The sequence below is a fragment of the Madurella fahalii genome (assembly GCF_045866475.1).
Source record: "Madurella fahalii IFM 68171 DNA, scaffold_1, whole genome shotgun sequence".
In the NCBI taxonomy this organism is placed as follows: Eukaryota; Fungi; Ascomycota; class Sordariomycetes; order Sordariales; genus Madurella; species Madurella fahalii.
The window spans coordinates 1,436,065-1,456,584 of NW_027263971.1; the positions used below are offsets into that span (position 1 = coordinate 1,436,065).

General features: G+C 55.6%; 6 protein-coding genes across 6 annotated transcripts; 2 read left to right on the forward strand and 4 right to left on the reverse strand.

Moving 5' to 3' along the window:
• Positions 1-220: 220 nt before the first annotated feature.
• Positions 221-3,597, forward strand: MFIFM68171_00440 (alpha-1,2-Mannosidase; the record flags this gene model as incomplete). The annotated part of the gene is made up of 2 exons (XM_071055862.1): positions 221-481; positions 541-3,597. The coding sequence occupies 2 exons, from the start codon at positions 221-223 to the stop codon at positions 3,595-3,597; spliced, it is 3,318 nt and encodes a 1,105-aa protein (XP_070911963.1).
• Positions 3,598-4,427: 830 nt separating this feature from the next.
• Positions 4,428-5,481, reverse strand: APT1 (adenine phosphoribosyltransferase; the record flags this gene model as incomplete). Its single annotated transcript, XM_071055863.1, has 2 exons — positions 4,428-4,576; positions 4,905-5,481. The coding sequence occupies 2 exons, from the start codon at positions 5,479-5,481 to the stop codon at positions 4,428-4,430; spliced, it is 726 nt and encodes a 241-aa protein (XP_070911964.1).
• A 4,337-nt stretch (positions 5,482-9,818) lies between these two features.
• MFIFM68171_00442 (uncharacterized protein) lies at positions 9,819-11,998 on the reverse strand (the record flags this gene model as incomplete). The annotated part of the gene is made up of 3 exons (XM_071055864.1): positions 9,819-10,389; positions 10,446-11,359; positions 11,480-11,998. The coding sequence occupies 3 exons, from the start codon at positions 11,996-11,998 to the stop codon at positions 9,819-9,821; spliced, it is 2,004 nt and encodes a 667-aa protein (XP_070911965.1).
• Positions 11,999-13,233: 1,235 nt separating this feature from the next.
• On the forward strand, positions 13,234-14,128 carry MFIFM68171_00443 (Iron-sulfur cluster repair protein DnrN; the record flags this gene model as incomplete). Its single annotated transcript, XM_071055865.1, has 3 exons — positions 13,234-13,311; positions 13,367-13,829; positions 13,905-14,128. 3 exons carry the CDS (start codon positions 13,234-13,236, stop codon positions 14,126-14,128), a joined length of 765 nt encoding a protein of 254 aa, XP_070911966.1.
• A 1,758-nt stretch (positions 14,129-15,886) lies between these two features.
• On the reverse strand, positions 15,887-19,082 carry MFIFM68171_00444 (Importin-beta domain-containing protein; the record flags this gene model as incomplete). Its single annotated transcript, XM_071055866.1, has 2 exons — positions 15,887-18,856; positions 18,915-19,082. 2 exons carry the CDS (start codon positions 19,080-19,082, stop codon positions 15,887-15,889), a joined length of 3,138 nt encoding a protein of 1,045 aa, XP_070911967.1.
• A 542-nt stretch (positions 19,083-19,624) lies between these two features.
• Positions 19,625-20,512, reverse strand: MFIFM68171_00445 (3-hydroxyacyl-CoA dehydrogenase NAD binding domain-containing protein; the record flags this gene model as incomplete). The annotated part of the gene is made up of 1 exon (XM_071055867.1): positions 19,625-20,512. One exon carries the CDS (start codon positions 20,510-20,512, stop codon positions 19,625-19,627), a length of 888 nt encoding a protein of 295 aa, XP_070911968.1.
• Positions 20,513-20,520: the final 8 nt, after the last annotated feature.

Here is a 20,520-nt window from a genome sequence, read left to right on the forward strand (position 1 = left end):
ACGGGAAAAGTGGGTCTCTCCAGAGGACAGCATCGCTCCTTCAGGGCAGTGGCGATGCTGACAATAAGGTAAGGTCCGAAGTTGGCGGTTGCATCGTCGACGTCAACACATTGCTGAACATTGCTGGGGCAATTCGAAGGCAGCGTGCCTCCGGTCCGGTGCATCTTGGAATATCCACATGTGGCCTTCGATTTTCCCTCCCAGGTGATGCCCTGCCGGCATGGACTGCCGCCCATTGGCTGCTGATGGCTCCCGGTCCTGCGCCCGCGAGTCCATTAGCCTTCGGCCGCTCACCTTTCGATGGCGCACATGGGTCGGCTGGAGCATCCTGATATGGACGCTTCTGGCCGTCGTTATGCCCCGCTGGCCTGCTGCCGCGGCCATGCGACCGGATCGTGTGAAGGAGCTCCGGCGAGAAACGGTCGACATGTTCTATCATGGCTTTGACAACTACATGAAAATCGCCTTCCCCGAGGACGAGGTATGGCTTCCAGGATGTGCTACTGCCCTCTCGCTAACCATGTTAACTGCTTTATCTAGCTGCGCCCAGTGTCCTGCACTCCCCTGGTGCGCGATACCAAGAACCCGCGGAACATCGAGCTCAACGATGTACTAGGCAACTACTCGCTCACCCTTATCGACAGCCTCTCGACCTTGGCTATCCTTGCATCCGCGCCGCCCGATGACCGAGACACGGGGCCCAAGGCGCTGAGAGACTTCCAAAATGGCGTGGCTGCCCTGATCGAACAATATGGGGACGGGCGTCCCGGCCCGTCTGGGGCGGGATTGCGCGGACGTGGTTTTGATGTCGACAGCAAGGTTCAGGTTTTCGAGACCGTGATACGTGGGGTTGGCGGGTTACTGAGCGCCCATCTCTTCGCCATTGGCGCGTTACCGATTACCGGCTACGACGCAGCCCCGCCTGATGACGACCTCTTGAACCCACGTCCCATCTTGTGGCCAAATGGTCTAACGTACGATGGCCAGTTGCTGAGATTAGCCCTGGATTTGGCGCAGAGGCTTCTACCGGCCTTCTACACCAAGACTGGCATGCCGTATCCGCGCGTGAATCTCCGCCATGGCATCCCGTTCTACACCAATTCACCACTGCACGGCGAGGCCTCTCCCCAGGGAACGGCAGAAGGGCCTCCTGAGGTTACTGAGACGTGCAGCGCCGGAGCGGGGTCTCTTGTTCTCGAATTCACGGTCCTTAGCCGTCTTACAGGTGACCCGCGATTCGAGCAGCTAGCCAAGCGGGCGTTTTGGGCTGTCTGGTACCGAAAGAGCCAGATTGGCCTCATTGGCGCTGGGGTTGACGCCGAACAGGGCCATTGGATAGGGCCCTTTGCAGTAATTGGCGCCGGCGCCGACAGCTTTTTCGAGTATGCTCTGAAATCGCACATTTTGCTCTCCGGCCACGAGCTTCCCAATCGGACGATCATCCCACCCGACCACGGGGGCGATTGGATGGATCCAAACACGCTTTTCCCTCCGTTAAGTGACGTGGAGAACTCACCGGATGCATTCCTGGAAGCCTGGCACCACGCGCACGCGGCTATCAAGCGCCATCTCTACAGCGAACTTGACCACCCACACTATGAGAATGTTAACTTATGGACTGGCTCCTTGGCATCAAATTGGGTCGACAGCCTCGGTGCTTATTACTCAGGTCTGCTTGTCCTTGCTGGCGAGGTGGACGAAGCGATCGAGACGAATCTACTTTACACCGCCATCTGGACGCGATACGCCGCGCTTCCCGAACGGTGGTCGATTCGCGACAAGACCGTCGAGGGTGGCCTTGGCTGGTGGCCCTTACGGCCCGAGTTCATCGAGTCGACGTACCACTTGTACCGCGCTACGAAAGATCCATGGTATCTCTACGTCGGAGAGATGGTGCTCCGCGACATCACCCGACGATGCTGGACCCCCTGCGGCTGGGCGGGACTTCAGAACGTCCTGGACGGAGAGAAGAGCGACCGCATGGAGAGCTTCTTTCTCGGCGAGACTGCCAAGTACATGTACTTGCTGTACGACGACGCACATCCGTTAAATACACTCGACGCTCCCTATGTCTTCACCACCGAGGGCCACCCCCTCATCATCCCCAAGCCACGGCCCAAGGATAGCGCGCGGCGGCTGACGTCCGACCGCAAAGATTTGACGATATATTACGACGACAGCTTTACCAACTCATGCCCGCCACAACCAGCCACTACGCCTCTCTCCGGCTCGGTTGTGGCTGCTAGGGACGATATCTACCACGCCGCACGCATGTTGGACTTACATCAACTGTCGACTTCACGCTTCACTCTTGATGGTGGGCAAATGTCTGGCCAGCACATGGCCAAGTCCAACTTCACCCTCTTCCCCTGGACGCTCCCACCAGAGCTGCTCCCCAGCAATGGGACTTGCGCTAAGATCTATCAACCCCTGGAGCTTACTTTGGAATTCGCGTCCAATGCGCAGCAGGTGGTTGGCGGCAGTGCATTCAATTTCATGCTTTCAAATCAGAACCTAGAACGCCTGAGTGCCGACCGTATCCGCGTCTCCAGCCTGTCTGGTTTGAAGATTAACATGCGCCTTGAGGAAGATGAGGAGCGAGAATGGCGAGTCAACAAAGTCAACGGCGTCAGCCTAGGCCGTGATGAATTTGTCGTCTTTGATCGGGCTATACTCGGCGAGGTCTCAGACCCCAGGTTCAACTTAGTCCGGGACCCAGTGGTTGTAAAACTCCAACACCTTCACCAAGTCGACTTGCTCGACAACGATGACGACAACGCGACGAGCAACGAGCACTCAGACGAGGAAATCGAAGCCGAGCAACAAGAAGATCGATTCGAGACACCCGAAGATGTCAACCAGTCCGCGGTCCTTACGGAACTCGGATCACTCGTAAAATCCCTCTTTACCCGCGTCGCCGCATCCCTCGACATCCAGCTCCCCAACTCACCCGCCTACCTCTTAGGCTCCGATTCCGCCTCCTTCCCCTTCAACTTGGTCATTAACCAAACCGCTGTAACCCCCACAGGCGTTGGCGCCGCCCCGCTCCCGCCCGTGACCGTCCCCGCTGGCGCGCGCATCCCCGCCTTCGGCCCGGTACCCGAGGGCATCTTCCCCTGGACAACCATCTATGCAGCAGGCGACGCCTGCTCGGCGGCTCTTCCAGATTCGGCGCCGCGACAGAACCAGGTCATCCTCATCCGCCGGGGCGGGTGCAATTTCTCCACCAAGCTGGCAAACATACCCGCTTTTCCGCCTTCTCCGAAAGCGCTGCAGCTCGTGGTGGTGGTGTCGGACGAGGAAGAAGGCGGCTTTGGCGACGAGACGGCCAGCTACCACGGCTATGCGCTCTCGTCGTCTGCGATGTCGGAAGCCGGGCTGGTCAGGCCGCTGCTCGACGAGGTTCAGCGCACGCCGGGGGGCATACAAAGACGGAATCCGATCGCCATGGTTATGGTTGGCGGTGGCGAGGTGGCGTACCAGCAACTGAGGATGGCGAAGAGGGTTGGGGTGGCGAGGAGGTATTTTATCGAAAGTCAGGGGGTGAGAGTGAGGAATATCATTGTCGACGAAGGGGATGCGGGGGTGAGTTTGTGAGTTTCTTTTCTTTCTCAAAATGGCTCTTTTTACAGTCTGGTTTTACAGTGCTGAATGAGCGATGTTGGGTTATAAAACTCGATGCATGAACCTGTGGTAGATGGATGGATGGACGGAAGGATGGGCCTTGGATATAGCATCTCATATGATACAGACTTGTATATATGATCAAGCTATAGTATGCGCAGCATGACCCATTCCGCTTTCTAGCAGTTCTTAGCCTCACATCGTATACTCGACCACATCTCATCTCAGCCAAAGATGTCGGCTTTACACTCAAGTAGTGAGTACGTCCTCCCCCCCCCCCCCATTTGTGAACTAGTGCTAAAGGAATTTGACGATTCGTTCCGCAAAGGGCACATTTAAGCGTGTCTCAAGATGTCTCTCGACGCTCTCATTTGATGTGTGGAGAGGTTGCGTGTTTTGATTCCTTTTCCCAGCATGCCGCTCTCAAAGGACTATCCGAACCACACATTTCAGCGGCAAATACCGAGTCTATCATGCAACATAGAAGTTTCAATAACTCGATCCTACCTCGAGATTAGTCCACTCCCAGAACTTTTATGAACCCAAACGCCAGGTAGTGCAAAGCAACAATCCGTCCTTATCCGTCTGGTTCCATGGCTGGCACCATAAATTCTCCCAGCCCGCCTCAGGAGCCCTCGGGAGCCAACGGGGTAAAAGATTAACATGCAAAGCCAACTCTACCAAGCCTGGGATCTCCTTCCCGTTCGCCATCATTAACCAGGCTCTGGTGTGAACGCGTAACACAGGCAGTGAGAAAAGCAATGTTGGGGCATTAGGTGGATGATGGGGGCCGATGCAGGCGTTTACTCGTCCGTTTCAAGGAGCGTAACCGTGGGGACGCCGTCAAGCTTGGAGCGCCCCTTTAGAATGGGGATTTCGAGGATGAAGAGATATCCGATCAGCTCGCCTCCGAGCTGCTTGACAAGCGATCCGGCCGCAGCAGCGGAGCCGCCTGTGAATGCAACATTAGCTTAAATGCAACTAACAGGGGGATATTTTGTCCTGGACGGTTGCATTTCAAGGGTGGGGAAAGAGAGAAAAAAAAAAAAAAAAAAAAAAAAAAAAAAGGTCCGAAAAGGTCGAATCGCAAAAGCGTGAAAATACCTCCTCCAAGAGGCATTCCGCTGTGCGATGTTTGGAGCAGAATGAGGTGATGTGACCAACCAGGTCCCACACACGAGATGACCCAGATCGGAGCCTTGGACCAGGCTGGATTGGTGATTGGTGGGGCTTCGCCGGATGGAGGGGTGCCGATGGCGCAATTGCGATTTAAGACTCACCGGTAGCAATAATGTCATCAACCACCAGCACCTTCTGGCCAGGCTTCACCGCGCCTTCTTGCATCTGGAAAAAGTCGGTCCCGTATTCCTTCTCGTAGGCAGCCGTCACGCAGGGACCCGGCATCTTGCCCTTCTTGCGGACAGGCACGAAGCTGGCGTCAAGTCGCAGCGCGAGCGAGGGTCCAAAGAGGAAACCCCGCGCATCCAACCCCACTATCACGTCGGGCTTTGCGTCGCCGCCAAACTCGAGAACCTGGAGCTCGAGGGCGCGCAGCAGGGCCGCGTGGATGGCCGGGTCTTGGAACAGAGGCAGGATGTCGATGAACTTGATGCCGGGGATCGGGAAGTCCGGGAAGTGCTTGAGGGCGCCGAGCAGAGTTATCTTTGTACGGGCGAGTTCGGAGGCACCGGCGGCGGCGGCGGCGGGCTGTCGTCCCGAGGCATCGCGGGAGGCCGTGGCAGAGTGCGTGTCGCTAACAGTGCTGCGCGCCAGAATGTCGGCTTCGGCAGAGGTCAGGGCAGTCTGGTCTTTGCTGGTCGGCGCCAGAGGTTGGGCAGCGTCGGCGGGGGCGCTCATGTTGCAAGAAGGAAAGAGAGGAGGGGACGGAAAGTAGGCAGAAGCTCGTGTCTAAAGAGTGATAAAAATTGCTACCAACAGGGTGTGCAGCACCAAAAGGCTTGGGCGTGACTGTCAGCGGTGCAAAGAAACAAACGAGCGAATTGGACACCCTGCCGTCAAATCTGCCTGAGGGCGAAAAGAGGAAGACCTGACCCTCCCGGGACGGAAGGAGTCAGAGGGGGGACCTCACTAAACTGCCAGTGGAGTCGGTGAAGAAAAAAAAAAAAAAAAATTGGTCCCCCATCAGATCTGTGTTGCAACTCTCAGTGTGCGCGATGGAGGTGTTCCCAGTAGACGGAGGAGGGCCGACAGCCCGGGGCGGCTAGCTCGTGTACTGGGCTTCCTTTCCGGGACAACAGGCTCTCTCCCGTGCTACCTTACGCTATGCTATCTCAGGTATATTACCCTTATCTCGATTCCATATACGTGCTAGAGATACTGCTTTCACAGGAGGAGGAGCCAGCTGCCGGCGACGGCAGCAAACAGCGAGACAGGTTAATTAGATGTGCTGGAAGGTGGGGTGAAGGCGTGCCTGCCCGGTTCGCTTGCTTAGTCTTGCCAAGCCTGGGCCGGGAAGGCGCCCGAAGAATGGAACACGACTTGTCATCCAACGTTCAAGAAAAACCTCCGTCCCCCATTCCCCATTCCGTCCTGCACTGGCATACAATCAGCAGACGGTAACTGCCCGCGCTGCTGGTGCTGCTGCTGCTACCCAGCCTCTAAGCTGGGGGAGCACCGCATGCTCATGTTCGCCAATCGCTACGGCCTACTGGCTCCCTCTCCCGGAATCCGCCTGCAAGCTCCAGAAGGCGTTGCAACTCGTCACATCCCTAGCCCTCCACGCTCATCGACACGCGCGGGACCCTCCCCGTTTGGCGCCATCCCAAGCGGAGATGTCGCAGCATCAGCCTTGATCGTGCCTTATCTGGCTCTGTGGAGATTCCCCAGACTTTTACCCTCTCATACAGCGGGTTTGCTCCGAGCTTATCGGGATCAGTCGACAAGTGCTTTATTTTTATTTATTTTATTCTATTAATTTTTTTGGGCGCACACGCAGCTAGCTACCTTAACGGCTGCAGGGACGGTACGCTTCCTTTCATATCCAGGCCGTTCAAATCCTTCAGAACATGAAATCGACTTGGGGCTCTCCCGGGAACCCTGCGGGCCAGGCCTGCTCCAGAGTAACCCCCTCGTCACAACAACGCGCAGGATAAATTGACGAGGGAAACGTCGGTCAAGGCGCGATGCCGCCGCCCTGTCTTGGCGGGCAGCTCGACTTGCGGGGCGCATCAGCCTCCTTTCTGCGGGATACACGTCCTCCCATCATGCCACCGGGCCTTATCGACCTGCCAAATTGCCGCTTCACGCCCCCCACGGCTCACACACGTCACCCGCGGCTCGCCACGCAGTGGATAGCTGACCATCCCGGGCATCGGGCACCTTACACGGAAGCAAGTGTTGGCCTTGCGAGACGTAACGGAATCGCGAGCCGAACCACTTGCCCATCGAACGGCACATGCTGCTTTGCCGGCCGCATACGTAGAACGCGGCAACCACTTCGGCCGGCCGGCTTCCGTTTGGCTCGCGTCCGGTAGTCCAGAACATCCACCCGTCCTGTCCCGGGTTAATTGTCTCTGGCTCAACATCCAGTTCCAGAACCCTTGAGAAACCGTCCTGTCACAAAGCCGCGCTCCCCGAGAGGCTGGTCTTAACTTGTACCATTGGGTTTCTTCGCATGGTTCCCGTTCGTCTCACCCCGCGGGATGGTATGCCTGAAGCGGCCAAGGACCCGGGCGAAAACCATCCAATGGGGGCGTCACAACTACGAGCTTGACCGCCATATGCTGCTTGAGCGCGATTCGACCTGAGGTGGCTGACATGCCGCACCGCGGCGGCCTGCGTAAACCACACGCGAGTCTGCGCCGGCCCTTTCTTATTTGACCCTCCGAAGTATCTCGGACATGTGGAGTGATGTCGTCCCTCGGTTACGCCATTGGTCTCGGCTGCAGCGTCTCAATTGTGAAGCTGGAAGTTCCGCCGGGCTTCCAGGACGGCCGGTGTATCCGGGCGGAGGACTTGCCAGTAAAGGGAGCTAACGCAGTACTTGACCTACAGAGGAGCGCGTTGCTTTTCACGTAACCGGAATTGACAGTTCACATATTGGAATCTCCTCCAGCTCCATTCATTGGCTGGTTTCCTACTAACTCCCACCGCTTCTCATGATACGAACACGGCAAAGTAGAGCCGTTCCGTCTAGCATCTACACCTCTGCATTTCAACCTCAGAGTGTTTATCCATTGCCGCCTTAAGTGGCAACTCACTGAACCAAGTGCGACCGACGACAACTCGGCAACCGCATGAGGATGGCCGACAATGGCGAATGTAGACCAGCAGCACCTTTTCACCTCGGCCGATGATGTCTAGCAACCGGATAAAACGCCCACTCTGGTCAATGGTTCAGCTTCGGGATCGCTATTCCGACCACATTTACAGGTTCTGGGCGCGCCAACTCAAATGCCAACTCAAATGCCTATCTCGATACCGAGACACTATGCACCGTTCCTGTGTCAAGCGAATTCTCACAGCCAAGTGCGTGAAGCAGGGACATGGGGATTTCTGGTAGGCAACCAGCATGGTGCCTGCTCTTGGGCAACGGGCCGCTCAAACCTGGCAAATCAGGTCAAGGACTGGCGTCCCGTCCTCGCATGGCGAAACAAACACAGGGCGGATTCGAGATCGTGTGCATTAGCCGTGCACCCCGCAGCTGCAGGCATCTCTTCCTGGGCAATTTGTACCCACTACCTTGGTTGCGTCGAAGAAGAGCGGGCGTAGTCGCTGTCTGTTCGTTGCCTTTGCGTATATTGTTTCTCTTGAACTCGGTTGCTATTTGTTGGCTCGACCGCTCCGTCCAGACCTACCATCAGACGTGTTCAGCAAATAGGTCTGGTTACAGCCTTTAGTAAGGAACTCGAGAATCCGAAATCGGATGCGAGCTGACCGCGTCCGCCGGGGATAAGGTATCCCTAGATACGGATATACGATGTATCCCCTCTCACATCATCGGATCCCATTCTATCTTTCTCGGCATCGCTTATACACACAGGATCGGGAGCGACCAGACCGAGACACCAGACCCACGTGGCGAGAGCTCTGGTCACGGGCGTGCACCATATATTATGCCGATAACACGACGGTTACGTGGGGGTACAGTACATGGCATGTAAGCCATCCTCCGAGGTCAGGGTCGGTTTGTATCGATCCGTGCGTCTCAGTGCCAACGCTGTCCATCTTTCAACATCACGGTATTGCCTGCCGCGTGCTTGAAAAGCCTGCACCGGAGCATCCAGGGTTATACAACATAGCGCATTGCTGCGTGGGCCAATGCTGTGCCAGTTCCCCGATTTCCCTGAAGAATCTGGCTGCAGCCGGGCGTTTGAGGAGGGTAGGAGTGCGTTTAACTTCCGAGCTGCAACGTGCAGGAAACGGAAATCTCCTCATCGAAGTCAAATTCGACGTCCTGGGTTGGTCGACGCGAGCTTTTTAAACTCATCACTCTCCCCACAAAGTGGAAGCGGGGCATGTGTGCTTAAAGCCCAACATGATTAAGCGCCTCTCTTACGTCGCGCTGTCGGTATCTGGTAAATGAGACACCGATTCTATGTACGTTGTATAGCTTTGTCTATCGTGCATAACATAATCCCGCCTTCGTGGTAGATACATCAAGTCAATCTGTCATGGCGATTTATCCAGAAACCATACCGGTACTGTACGCAATGAGAACAAATGGGGTATCGTGCAACCATCCGACCACGCTATGCAAATGCTCCCATCCGCGTCACATTTAGCGAGAGTGAGTAAAGAAAGTTCGTATAGAGCGGTAAACATAAATGAATCCGACCTGGGATCAGTGAGGAGTCGGGGAAGCTCCTCGGCTTCTTCCGGGGAGAGTGATTTGGGGGTGTGGAGAGCTAGGGGACTGCCGCGGTCGGGGCTCGGTACTTGGGAATTAGATCGTCCGTCCCATCCGTCCATCTGCTACCGCGAAGCCCGAGGTGTGGTGCGAACGGCTGGGCCGCGGCCTATTGCGGGAAAGGTGTCCCAGTTTCTGACGCAATCCGGCTGGCGGCCAGAGCGATTTGCGATCATGCGGCTCGTCGCCTTCCCCGCTAGCCCGCCGGCCCAGGCTGCACATCACAGATCGCCGCCATTTTCGGTCTTGCGGTTACGTAGTGTTTCAACATCTGCGTTCTAGAACCCCCAGCCCCCTTGAAGAACACCTTGCGCCTCGTTCGCCATCACCGAAACTGCAGCCGGATGATCGAGAACAGCATGTTTTGCAGCACGTGCAGCATGACTGCAACGCAGGTAGGCAATAGCTCAGGCCAGACGGCAAAGTCGAGCTTGCCCTCGGTGACGACGCTCACTTTGTAGATCAGCCGAATTAGTCCGGCCACGATGAAGCTCGCGGCGAGCTCGCACGCCCACGTAATGCTCGAGGCGTAGAAGGTCAGGTTGAAGTCGTAGTCCTCGGTCTCGTCGGTGCCGTCAAAGGCGAAGTAGGGGTAGACGTCCTTGTTAGCGCCAAAGTGCAGCACCACGACGCTGCCGAGGAAGGCTAACATGGATGCGTTCTCGGCCAGGAAGCGGATGAAGATGTTGCGGATGCAGATCTTCTGGTATGAGCCGTAGCTTTGGCCGTTCACGCCGATGACGGTGAGGAACCAGTGGAAGGGGGCGGACATGAGTAAGGGGGTGAAGATGATGAGGCCCGTGGAGGAGAGAATTTGGAGGGCAATGAACTGGGATGGGCTGCGCAGCCGTGCGTACAGGGCGCGCACGTAGGTTTGGTAGGTGAGCATGAAGTAGCTGTTGTTAGGCGTCAGTTCCGGTATGGTTAAGGGTCAGGAGGGCCGGGGACTCACAGCTTGAAGATCCAGCTCAGCGGGTAGCTCCCGACTCGCTCACCTTCGCTCCCACCCAGGATCCATCCCGTCAACCCATCAAGCAGATGCACGGTAGTTATCCACCCATAGACGTAGACGATCGTCTCCCAATTGTTGTGCGGCAGTGTGCGCAGATAGATCTCAGCGTAGGCCTCTCCTATGACGTACGCAAGCAGGCCGATAGACAGCGCCATGCAAAACCACACGAACCGCACGAAACTGGCAGGCAGCCACCGCCGTCGCAGGCTGACGGGCATGGCGGGGCGCTGGTAGCGGCCGTCGACGAAGCCAAGCCCCGATGCATCCAGGGTTGGATCGAATGCGCTAGGAGCAAGGGCTGCGCGATTCCGCCTTCCGTCGCGCCGTGATATGGGGCTATCTGGCTCGCCGGCCCACCACGAGGATGTGAAGATGCGCTGCGTCTCGGAGAGCGAGTGCCGTAGGCTGAGATGCCGCTCGTTCGTCATCAAGATCAAGAAAGCAATGGCGACGGGCATCGCCATGATAACAAACGTCCAGGAGATCCATGCGGTGTTGTGGACCGTTAGAAACTTGGCTTCGGGGATGAGATAGATGGGGATAGGCGCCGCAATGGACAAGATGGCGATGGCCGACACCGTAAGGGGGAAGCCGAGTGACTGCGGCCACCAGTTGAGGCTGTAGAGGTTAAAGACCTTGGTAATCCATATCAAGGCCGTCAGGTTGTAGAGGCTGTAGTAGACAAACAGAAAGAACCAAAAGTTGACCTGCACCCTCGCCGCTCCGTGGCCGGGCACTTTGGGCCCAGCAGGCCGAGGCTTCTCGGCTCCTCCAGATCCAGGCCAAGGCACGGCGCCTTCGGCGTCGCCGGGTATCGGATATTGGGGGAACGGCACGGCGCACCATGCTACAGCCTACGACAAAGGAGAGAATTAGCCGTTCTGCAAGCCACCGCGTCGGGATCCTACCGCACCACCCGGCGGCTCGGCCCGACGCATTAGTTGAAAATCAGAAAAAGGAGGGTGTCAACCTACCAACAAAGCCGGCAACACTACCAAAGTCCCCCAGCGGCTCCACCAAATGTCCACAACCCTCCTTACCACGCTCGCCTTGGGATCAACCCACGTATACCGTAGCCGTCTCAACCACCTCTTTATCATTCTGCTCCCTCTTCTCCAGCCCCTCCCGTCTCCAGCACAGCAACAAACGCAACAACCGCCATCACCCTCCTCCCGCTCATCATCTTCGCCATCCTCTTCGTCGCCAGAACACTCCTCCCCGTCCTCCCCCTCCTCATCAGCCGCCGCGGCAAATAACGCCCCATACCCCACATGCACACTCCCTCGATACCCCGGGTCAGCCGAAAGCAGTCCCAGTCCCATCGGCGCCGTCCCCGCCCGGCGTCCGCCCCCTCCGGCGGCCCTGGGGAGCCCGCGATCTGTTGCCGGCCTCGGCACGGCACGGTAGCGGCCTAGCAAGGGCGTGGCCTCAGCGTGGTAGCGCACGTTTTGGGCGCGCTCCGAGCCCTGGACGAAGGAGAAAAAGGAGGGCATCGACGACGTGCCTGGTGCCGGGGCAGTGGCGGCTGCATGGGGGAGGGAAGCGGGGAGGGACGAGGAGCGGGAGGGGGTCCGGCGGCTGTGGTTGTTGTGTCGATATCCGTACCCGGGCAGGGGAGGAGGGGGAGGGTTTCTGCTTTGGGAAAGGCCCATCTAAGGAAAGGGACGCTTTTGTATGTATCGCTGCCGGGGCTATAATATCGGTGGAGGCATCCCCGTGGTGTTGGACGGTGCTTTGGTGTATGTTCAGACGGTCCGAACTTGCGATGATCAGCTCGGTTCGCGGCTTGTGGGGAAGATCTTCGTTCGGCACGTGGATTTGCGCGTCTGCCGCGCGCCCGTGGCGTCCTATTGTTGTACAGTACCTGTCTTTGGTGTACCCAATTTGAGGTAGAAAAAGGGGGAGAAATAATAAAAGAAAAAAAAAAAAAAAAAGAAGGAAATGCCAAAGAAGGCCACTTGAACCCGGTTGGACATGGAGAATCCTGAAACTTCTGTTGGTTTCTCAATTTCTGGCGTGACATCAGCGAGGCATCTCCGTACTGTACAGTACAATACGTACAGCAGTACATTTTCGGGTTGAGAACACCCGACGCCAGAGGTCACTTATCCTCATCCCAGTCATAACCTCCAAACAGCCCGTGAGCGAGTCCGGAAAACATTTCGCACCACTGGAACGTGCAACTGGGAAGTCGCTGAAGAATAAGGCAAACCACAGGTAAAACAACAGCACTTACATCCCACTGAAATGAACTCAGCAACCTTGCACATAGAAGGGCGAGATCACCAGACGGTGATACTACTTAGTAATTATTGATTCTTCTTCTTCTTCTTCTTCTTCTTCTTCCCCTTCTTCCTGCGCCGCTTTACCCTAAAAATGCGTGATGTCGATCCTTCTCCCACTAAAATTTACATGGGTGAACATTGAGAATTATTTAACGAAAGGAATATTAAACGTCAAGAGCTGGACCAATGCAGACGTCGGCGGCGGTAACAACCCCCGGCAAGACAAAGACAATCAATGATAACTAATTACCTATCTTGCTCTAAATTCTTATGCAAGGTTGAACCAACAGCATGAAGAGCTGGAAGGTTGTAATCCTACGAGCCACACATATAAAGATCCCTCGGCAGACCCCCGTATATTCTGGTATTTCCAAACTTCTATCATCTAATCACAACCGGGCCCCTAGCCATCAGTCACTGACGCCCAATTGATACCAACCACCATGTCAAGCAACACGCCCCCCGTCTACAGCGACGTCCCGCTGGCTCTGATCCACACGCCAAAGTTCGAGACCGGCAAGGTAAGGTGCTGTCTTAGTTTCCCCTGCCGTTGGTACAGCCATCTCAACTTCCCAGGACGATCTCTTCACCATCGAGGCTTCACACATGGCTCTCAGCCACAACGCTTTTATCCGGGGTTTTAATACCATCTACCAACAAGCTCCTCGCGTGCATAACCCTTCCGACAAAGCCGACTTTGTCGGGTATTGTTTAGCGTGGGTCGACTGCGTCGCGACGCACCACCATTATGAGGAGACCGAACTGTTTCCGAACATCGACAAGGCGGCGGGCCAGAAGGGCCTGATGGACGGCGCGGTCAACGAGCACGAGGCGTTCCATGGCGGCATGGAGCGCTTCAGGAATTATCTCTTGGACAAGGGTGCTGGCTTCTCCGGCACGGAGCTGGTCGCCATCATGGACGAATTCAAAGAGCCACTCCACAGCCACCTCAAGGCCGAGCCGGCTGCCATCGTGGCACTCGCCAGATACAACACACCCGACACCCCCATCGACATCCTCGGCATCGCCGAGGCCGCCGGTAAGAATTCTGCTCTACCAGTTCCGTAGAATCAACCTATCCGAGTCTGACTTTCTTTTCGCTTTCTCGTACTAGGCAAGAAGCAGGTAAACCTGAGCTTTATGTTCAATACCCTGCCTGTGTTTTTTCTGAACATGGAAACGGTCGAGTTCGAGGGCGGCATGTGGCACGGTGTGTTCCCACCTATGAAAGGCGTGGCCAGAGCTGTCATGAACAAGGCCGTACCCATGTGGCATTCGGGACGATGGCGCTTTGCCAGTTGCTCGGCCGATGGGAGCGTGAAGCAATTGGCGGCTTGATTACAATCAAACAGACTGTACTGTCTTGTGTTCCACTCGCCAGATAATTACTCCGTACGAGTAACCCTGGTGAGCTTGCAGTTAATGGAAACCGTGCTCGACCAATAATTAACCCGAAGAAGCCCACTACTGCTCTACTAATCCTGCAGCCGATGGCCTACTACTAGTTATTGAGCTGATCATCCTTGGAATGAACAGCAAGTGACTACTTGCTTCCAGGCGGTTTCAAGCTACTTAGCGACCGGCACTTCCAGCAGTCATCAACAGATGCGTTATTGCCCAAACCGTACTTAATCCCCCGACTCCCAAGTCGAAACCTCCTTCCCCGGCGAAAATTTAAGTAATATTCGATGTTCAAGCCAAGATTAAGCGCATACCCACCATAGATATTCCGTTTACCAATTGAGCAACTAATTAGTTCGAGGCTCAGCCACTAACCCAGCAAAGCCCTGGTGTCGGGAAAGATTACGCAGTAGGTCTGCGTCTGCCTTGAATCGGCTATTGTTGAAACAACAGTCTGAGGCACCGACAGAATAACTGCAAGTACTTGGCTAGTTTGATTGATTAACAGCGAGGTTACATTGCAGAGACTACCTCGGAGAGTTAGAACACGCTGCACAAGATTTACGCGAGACGAGAACGCTCGCTTGACTATAATTATATTTATCGTCTCTAGTTAAAAGGTTGCCGGAACTATCAAAACATTCGTAAGGACCACGAATACTCCTATTTGAAGCGACTATGTCTTGTACTTCTTTGGGCTAATGTATAACCTTGTACCTCAAAGCAACGTACTCTTGAACCAAGATGCCCTTATCGGAGGTGCGGTTGTAATCCAGATACGGCTAGCTCTCTTTCGGAGAATAGACAGGATACCGCTCCCCAAAGCGAATTCTACCAAGGTCTCTAACACGCCTGACTGTAGTATCCGTTAATGCCGGTAGTGATAAAGCTAACACGCTATTTGGTTCCATAGCCGAATAATCTAAGGTGTTATTGTTGCAGCTAGGGAAACTAGTGTCGTTAGTAATTGGCGTCGGCGAACTGCTGGGTTTCCGTTTGTAGAACTACTAGTGGTAGTTCGTATAACCCGATATTGGTACTTCGCTTAGATAGTTTTGAGAACCGCCTTGCCTGCGTGCTGTTTTAGCACACAATCCAAGGGCTCATGGTGGGAAGGTGTAATGAATCCTTTCTTTACATTGGTAAACTTTCTAATGTTATCTCCTGGACGGGATTTATGCCAATTTATCACTTGGCCTTGTGTCAACTAATCCCTCTGTTTCCATCGTGGGAGCCGGATGAGTTGGATTGGGGTCCATGGTTTGCTGCGTGTCAGTTCTCCGCGGTAGGAGGCTGAATCACCGGACAGATCCAGGCACCTCCAATGCTGTCACTTCGCTTCTGGTGCCCTGTGCTGGGAAGCAGTTTGACAGTGGAAGTTGCGGGTCATTAGCTGAACAACGGCGGCCGATGTTGGCTGTTGTGAGCCATGTAAGTCATCAGTCAAGAAATGGATATAAACTAGCCATGCCATGCATACAATGCAATGCAGCAGCTGAGGCACCCTTTGAATTCAAAGCTGGAAGCATGTCATAAACACTTGGCCGAATTTGAAATGTAATTATGCCTTGGGAACACAGGCAGGATTGTCCAGCTTGCCCAGCCCAGTCCCTGGATGGCTCCCGGATCTGGTGCTCATATGAACCCATAAGTTCTTCAGGCATTTCTTGCTCCTTTCTAATATCACCGAACGAATCAACCGTCTTGCCCAATATCCTGACTCAGTCGCTGAAAAGCCGCCAACACATCCCTGTCCACATTCACAGCCCAATTCGCCTCGAATGCCTGCTCTCCCCCAACACGCTGCACCAGATCCTGGAGCCTGGCCCTAACAAAGTCGTATGTCGCCACCCTATGCACCGGGTCCTTGAACGCAAACTCACGCTCGTGAATATCTAGCGGCGTGTCATACTCATACCTCCCCACTTCCGTCCAGATCAGCGTATCCTGTCCCGGTGTCTCGCTGGTCGTACCGTCAGCCAATTCCGTCACGACGCTTGTCCACATGGACAGGTAATCCTGCAGCCGACCAAGAACCAAGTCCTGCATCGGGTTGGGGACCTCGCAAAGGCGTGTAAGAGCCAGGCATGAGAGCTTTTCCCGCTCAATGTCGCCCATGCAGTCAAAGTTGGCAAACCACTGGGTGCTGAGCCACGGCCAGACCGCGTCGATGGGGTTCCCGAAGCTCGCAAGCATCGTAGCAAAGATGGCCGGATCCGCGAGGGCGATGCGGGCGAGGAGGGCGAAGTAATCGCTCTCCTTGATGGTGTTGATTTTGCTCGGCTTTCTGTTAGGCCCAGTGGTCTGGCCGGATTCCCAGGCGCTATGCAGGTCTTCGAGCATTGTTCGCAGCAGGCCGGTTTCCAGCATGTCCTGTACAACGACCGAAACACCTTGAGCACCACCAAACTCCTCGGCTGTGCGGATAATGAGCTCAATGGACTTTGCACCGAGCTGGGATTGGTCGCGGCTCTTGGAATCTAGTGTCTTTGCCAACCACGTCAAGGTGGGTCGGCGGAGAGCGTCGCTGAGGATGTCTTGGGGCGCCAGTAGTATGTAATCTTTCACAATGGCCAGGCACTGGTTTGCGACTTCCGAGTCATACTCTAGGAGTGGCAGGGCCAGTTGGACCAGTTGCGTGAGGTCTGGGTTTAAGGGTGGTGAACACTGCATCAACACGGACTTCCATAACTCGACAGATTCTTCGATAAGATGGAGATGGAGCGCCGACTCGGGATTCATCGCTTCCTTCAGCAGAGGGGTAATCACGCCCTGGTACCGCTGGGAGTCGGTACGCATCGACAGCACCAGCGCCGACATGATCGCGAGCACCGACTGCTTGATCATGTACTCTTCGCTACCGGCCGACTCCCAGAGTTTCGGGAGTGTCAGCATGATTGCGTCTCCGAATTGAGAGACGTTTGACTCCATCCGAGTTACAATTAGCCGCACCGTCTCGAGGATCGCCAGCTTCGTCTCATCACTGTCAACTTCCTGTAGCAGATTGATGAGCAGGTTGAATGAATCGGCCGCGAAGGGGAGGAAGGCTTCCCCGGTGAAATCGAAGTCTTCGGCTATGAACTTGAGTTGACGCGCTGCCGTTATGCGCACCACTTCGTCATTGTGCTTGTCGTCCGGGTTCATCAAGTGGCGGTAGATGTCATACACGACGGGTCTGTTCACCCGAGATATCTTGATGGATACCCACTGGCTCAGAAGGATTGCTATCCGACGACGAAGCAGTTTGGCCATGGGATCTTGCAACTGTGAATCCTTAACTAGGCTAGTGGTTAGAAAACCGTCAAAGTCAAAGGCTGGGTGGATGACAGCGGCTGCGCAGCCCAGGGCACAATAGGCAGCCTCCTTGGTGACGATATCCATATCGACATTTGTAGCATGCTGGCAGTAAGCAAGGAGTGGCTCGCCGAGTTCCTTGTAGTAAGTGAGGAGATCGAGCAGGAGCCTCTCTGCGCAAGGACGGACAGCCCATTCGTATGCCTGGCCTTCAGTTCGCTCTTGCGACTCCCACCCCTCAGGGTCTTCTTCCCAGGCGTCGAGGTCCGACTTGCGGAAAATGAAGAGCTTGCTAATAATGACTTGCACAATATCGAGAAGCAGGTCACTTGTTAGCAGGTCCACCTTGATGGTGTGAATCGCTTGTTTCTCCATTTCCTTGACCTCGGGGCTCCGGTACTTGAACGTCTGCTGTGGGCGATGTGCGAGGGCTACACAGCTCCTTAGCAGTAGGAGGCCTTTAAGGGCGAGCTTCTCGGAGAGGGGGCCTTCGTGCTTGGGATTACCGCCCGCCGTCTCGCTTGATGTTTGCTTGATGCCGCCGGATCTCTCAAACACCTCGGAGAAGTCCTTGACGAGGTTCCAGTAGGCCCTGACAAGAGGAATCGAGTGCGGCAACACAGGGAAACTGGCCGGGTGCATCTCAGACATGTCGATGTGTAGCTTGGTGAACTGGATGAGATGCTTGCCGACCATCTCTTGGTATTGTGCAGGGATCCACGAGCCATGGCCCAGACCGCTGAGGAACTGGTCGAACTGCGACTGCGAGAGGGACCAGAAACCGCACACCATGTTATCGGTGTGCGGTTGCTCATAGCCGGCTGTCACCAAGCGCCTCAAGATCTTGAGGGCCGTCAGGCTGTTCTGCATCGCAAAATCGGTGCTAACCTCATCGCCAAGGCCTTTCGTCAAGAATTCCTGCCAGTAGGCCGTCTTGTCGGTGTAAATCTCGCCAAGCAGCCGCACAAGCTCGGGCGTGACGGCCTGCAGAGCAGTCTGCGACCTACGCAGACGGGCGGTGCTCAGCTCTTTGACGATGCGGAGCAGCACCTGCAAGGCGCCGCGTAGGTGCAATGGGTTGGAAACACTTGCCGACTTCGTCAACTCAATGATGGTGGAGAAAACGTCGGGCCACTCGTTCGGGTAGTCTATCCTGACGATCTTGGCCGTAACCAGGGCATTGTGCAGCGAGAAGACCCTATCCTGTTCGTTGAGCGAGCCTTGAAGCAGCCGCGAGCGTATCAACTGCTTGTGCTCAGGTTTGATGGCATGCTTGGCCGTATGCCTCCAGTACTTGTCGATGCCGTTCTTGAGAAGGATGATGGCAAGGAAGCGTACTTGCTTGTCCTGTGAACTGTCGAGGTACACCGTCTGTAGGCAGCGGGGTCGATTAGCAGCTAGAGGTTTAGCAGCCGGCCTGAAAGAGTACCTGTAGATGAGGATAATAATCTGGATTTGATTCCCAGGTCTGGAGCTGTTGGCTGGCCGACTGTCTCTGGGCGTGGTCCGTCGAGGTGGAAGCGGCGCTGAGGATCTTGACCAGCTCCCACTGATTCAGAGGGGCAGCTTCGCCCGGCGCCTCTATTGCGAAGCTCATTCCGCGGTGGTGCGCTGCAGTGGCAGAATTGAAGCCGAGTCCAGCAAGCTGTGGAGAATTTCCCGGGACTCTGGAGGTTCCCCAGTCTCGTAGTCGAAAATCAGGAGTTGGATCTAGAAGTGATCGGAACGTAACGACCGCGGAACGCAGCAAAGGCTTGGTGGGGGGCAGACACGATGGCGGGGCAGCAGAGGACCCCACAGTGCCCGACAAGGCAGCTTGGTTTGCAGGGATGTTCCCGCATCGCAGGGAACAGGCCAAGTTGCCGGGTGGTTTTACTGATCTATTGCTCCCTTTGACCTCATTGACCTTTCTATCAACAACTCGATAGCCCGGGGAAACAGACAGACAAGCATACAGAGGGAATGCCGATTTTAACAGGACAGCCTGAAGATTAGCCTTCGTTCTCTTTCTCGCTCCTTTTGCTCCAAGCAAATTACCTTGTCCCCTGCCATGCCGACTATCCGTTACTTCGGTGTTCCACAAACCAACCGGCCGTTACGCAAAGCGTTGGACTGACGGGCGACGAGGAGACAGGCTGGTTACCCGTCACTGCTGGTGTCTTTCGGCGGGTAGAGACCGCCTCTGTTGCTCTTGGTTCCCAATTTGCCTTCGTCAATGTATTTCTGGAGAAACGAGATGACGCCCGTGTCCGGCAGGCCGCGCTCAGCAATGTAATGCTGCTCAACCAGGGATACCGTGTCGAGCCCGATAAAGTCCATCATATGACAAGGGGGGGTTCCGCTCCTGATAAACATTTCGGCCCATGCCGCGTCGAGCTCCTCAGGCAAGGCAACCCCGTCTGACAAGACCATCAGGCATTCCCGCTTGATGGCAGCCCAGACACGGTTCAGGATAAACCCGGTACTTTCTCGACGGACAAGCACGGGGAGTGCGCCGGAAACGCGCAGATGTCGTTGGAGAAAGGGGAATATCGCTTCGTGCGTCGTGCCACTTGTCATAAGCTCCACGATGCGAATATCTGGCGGGAGAAAATAGTGCGTGTTCAACATGCGTCTGGCAGTCTCGGGCTTGACTTTAGCCGTGATTTCTCGCGACTTGTAAGAGGACGAATTTGTTGCCAGGATCGCATCGGGTTTGACCAGCTCCTCGAGCTCGGCGAACACATTTATCTTGAGATCTAGCTTCTCGGGGACGCACTCGATGACGAGCCACGAGTCCTCCACCGCAGGCCTCAAGTCTTGAAACCCCAGCATTGAAACGTCGTCCTGGTCGACGCCGGGGTTGTATCTCCAGAGGTGGTCCTTGAGAAACTGGAATGCCCCATCGATCTGTTGGCGATCGGGGTCTCGGATGTGAACTTTGTATCCGACAGAGGCCCAGCAGGCGGCTATCCGTCGCCCCAGCACGCCAGCGCCGAGCACACAGACCGACCTGCCAGCCGGCGACGGAAGCGTCCAAGGTGTCATAGTGGCCA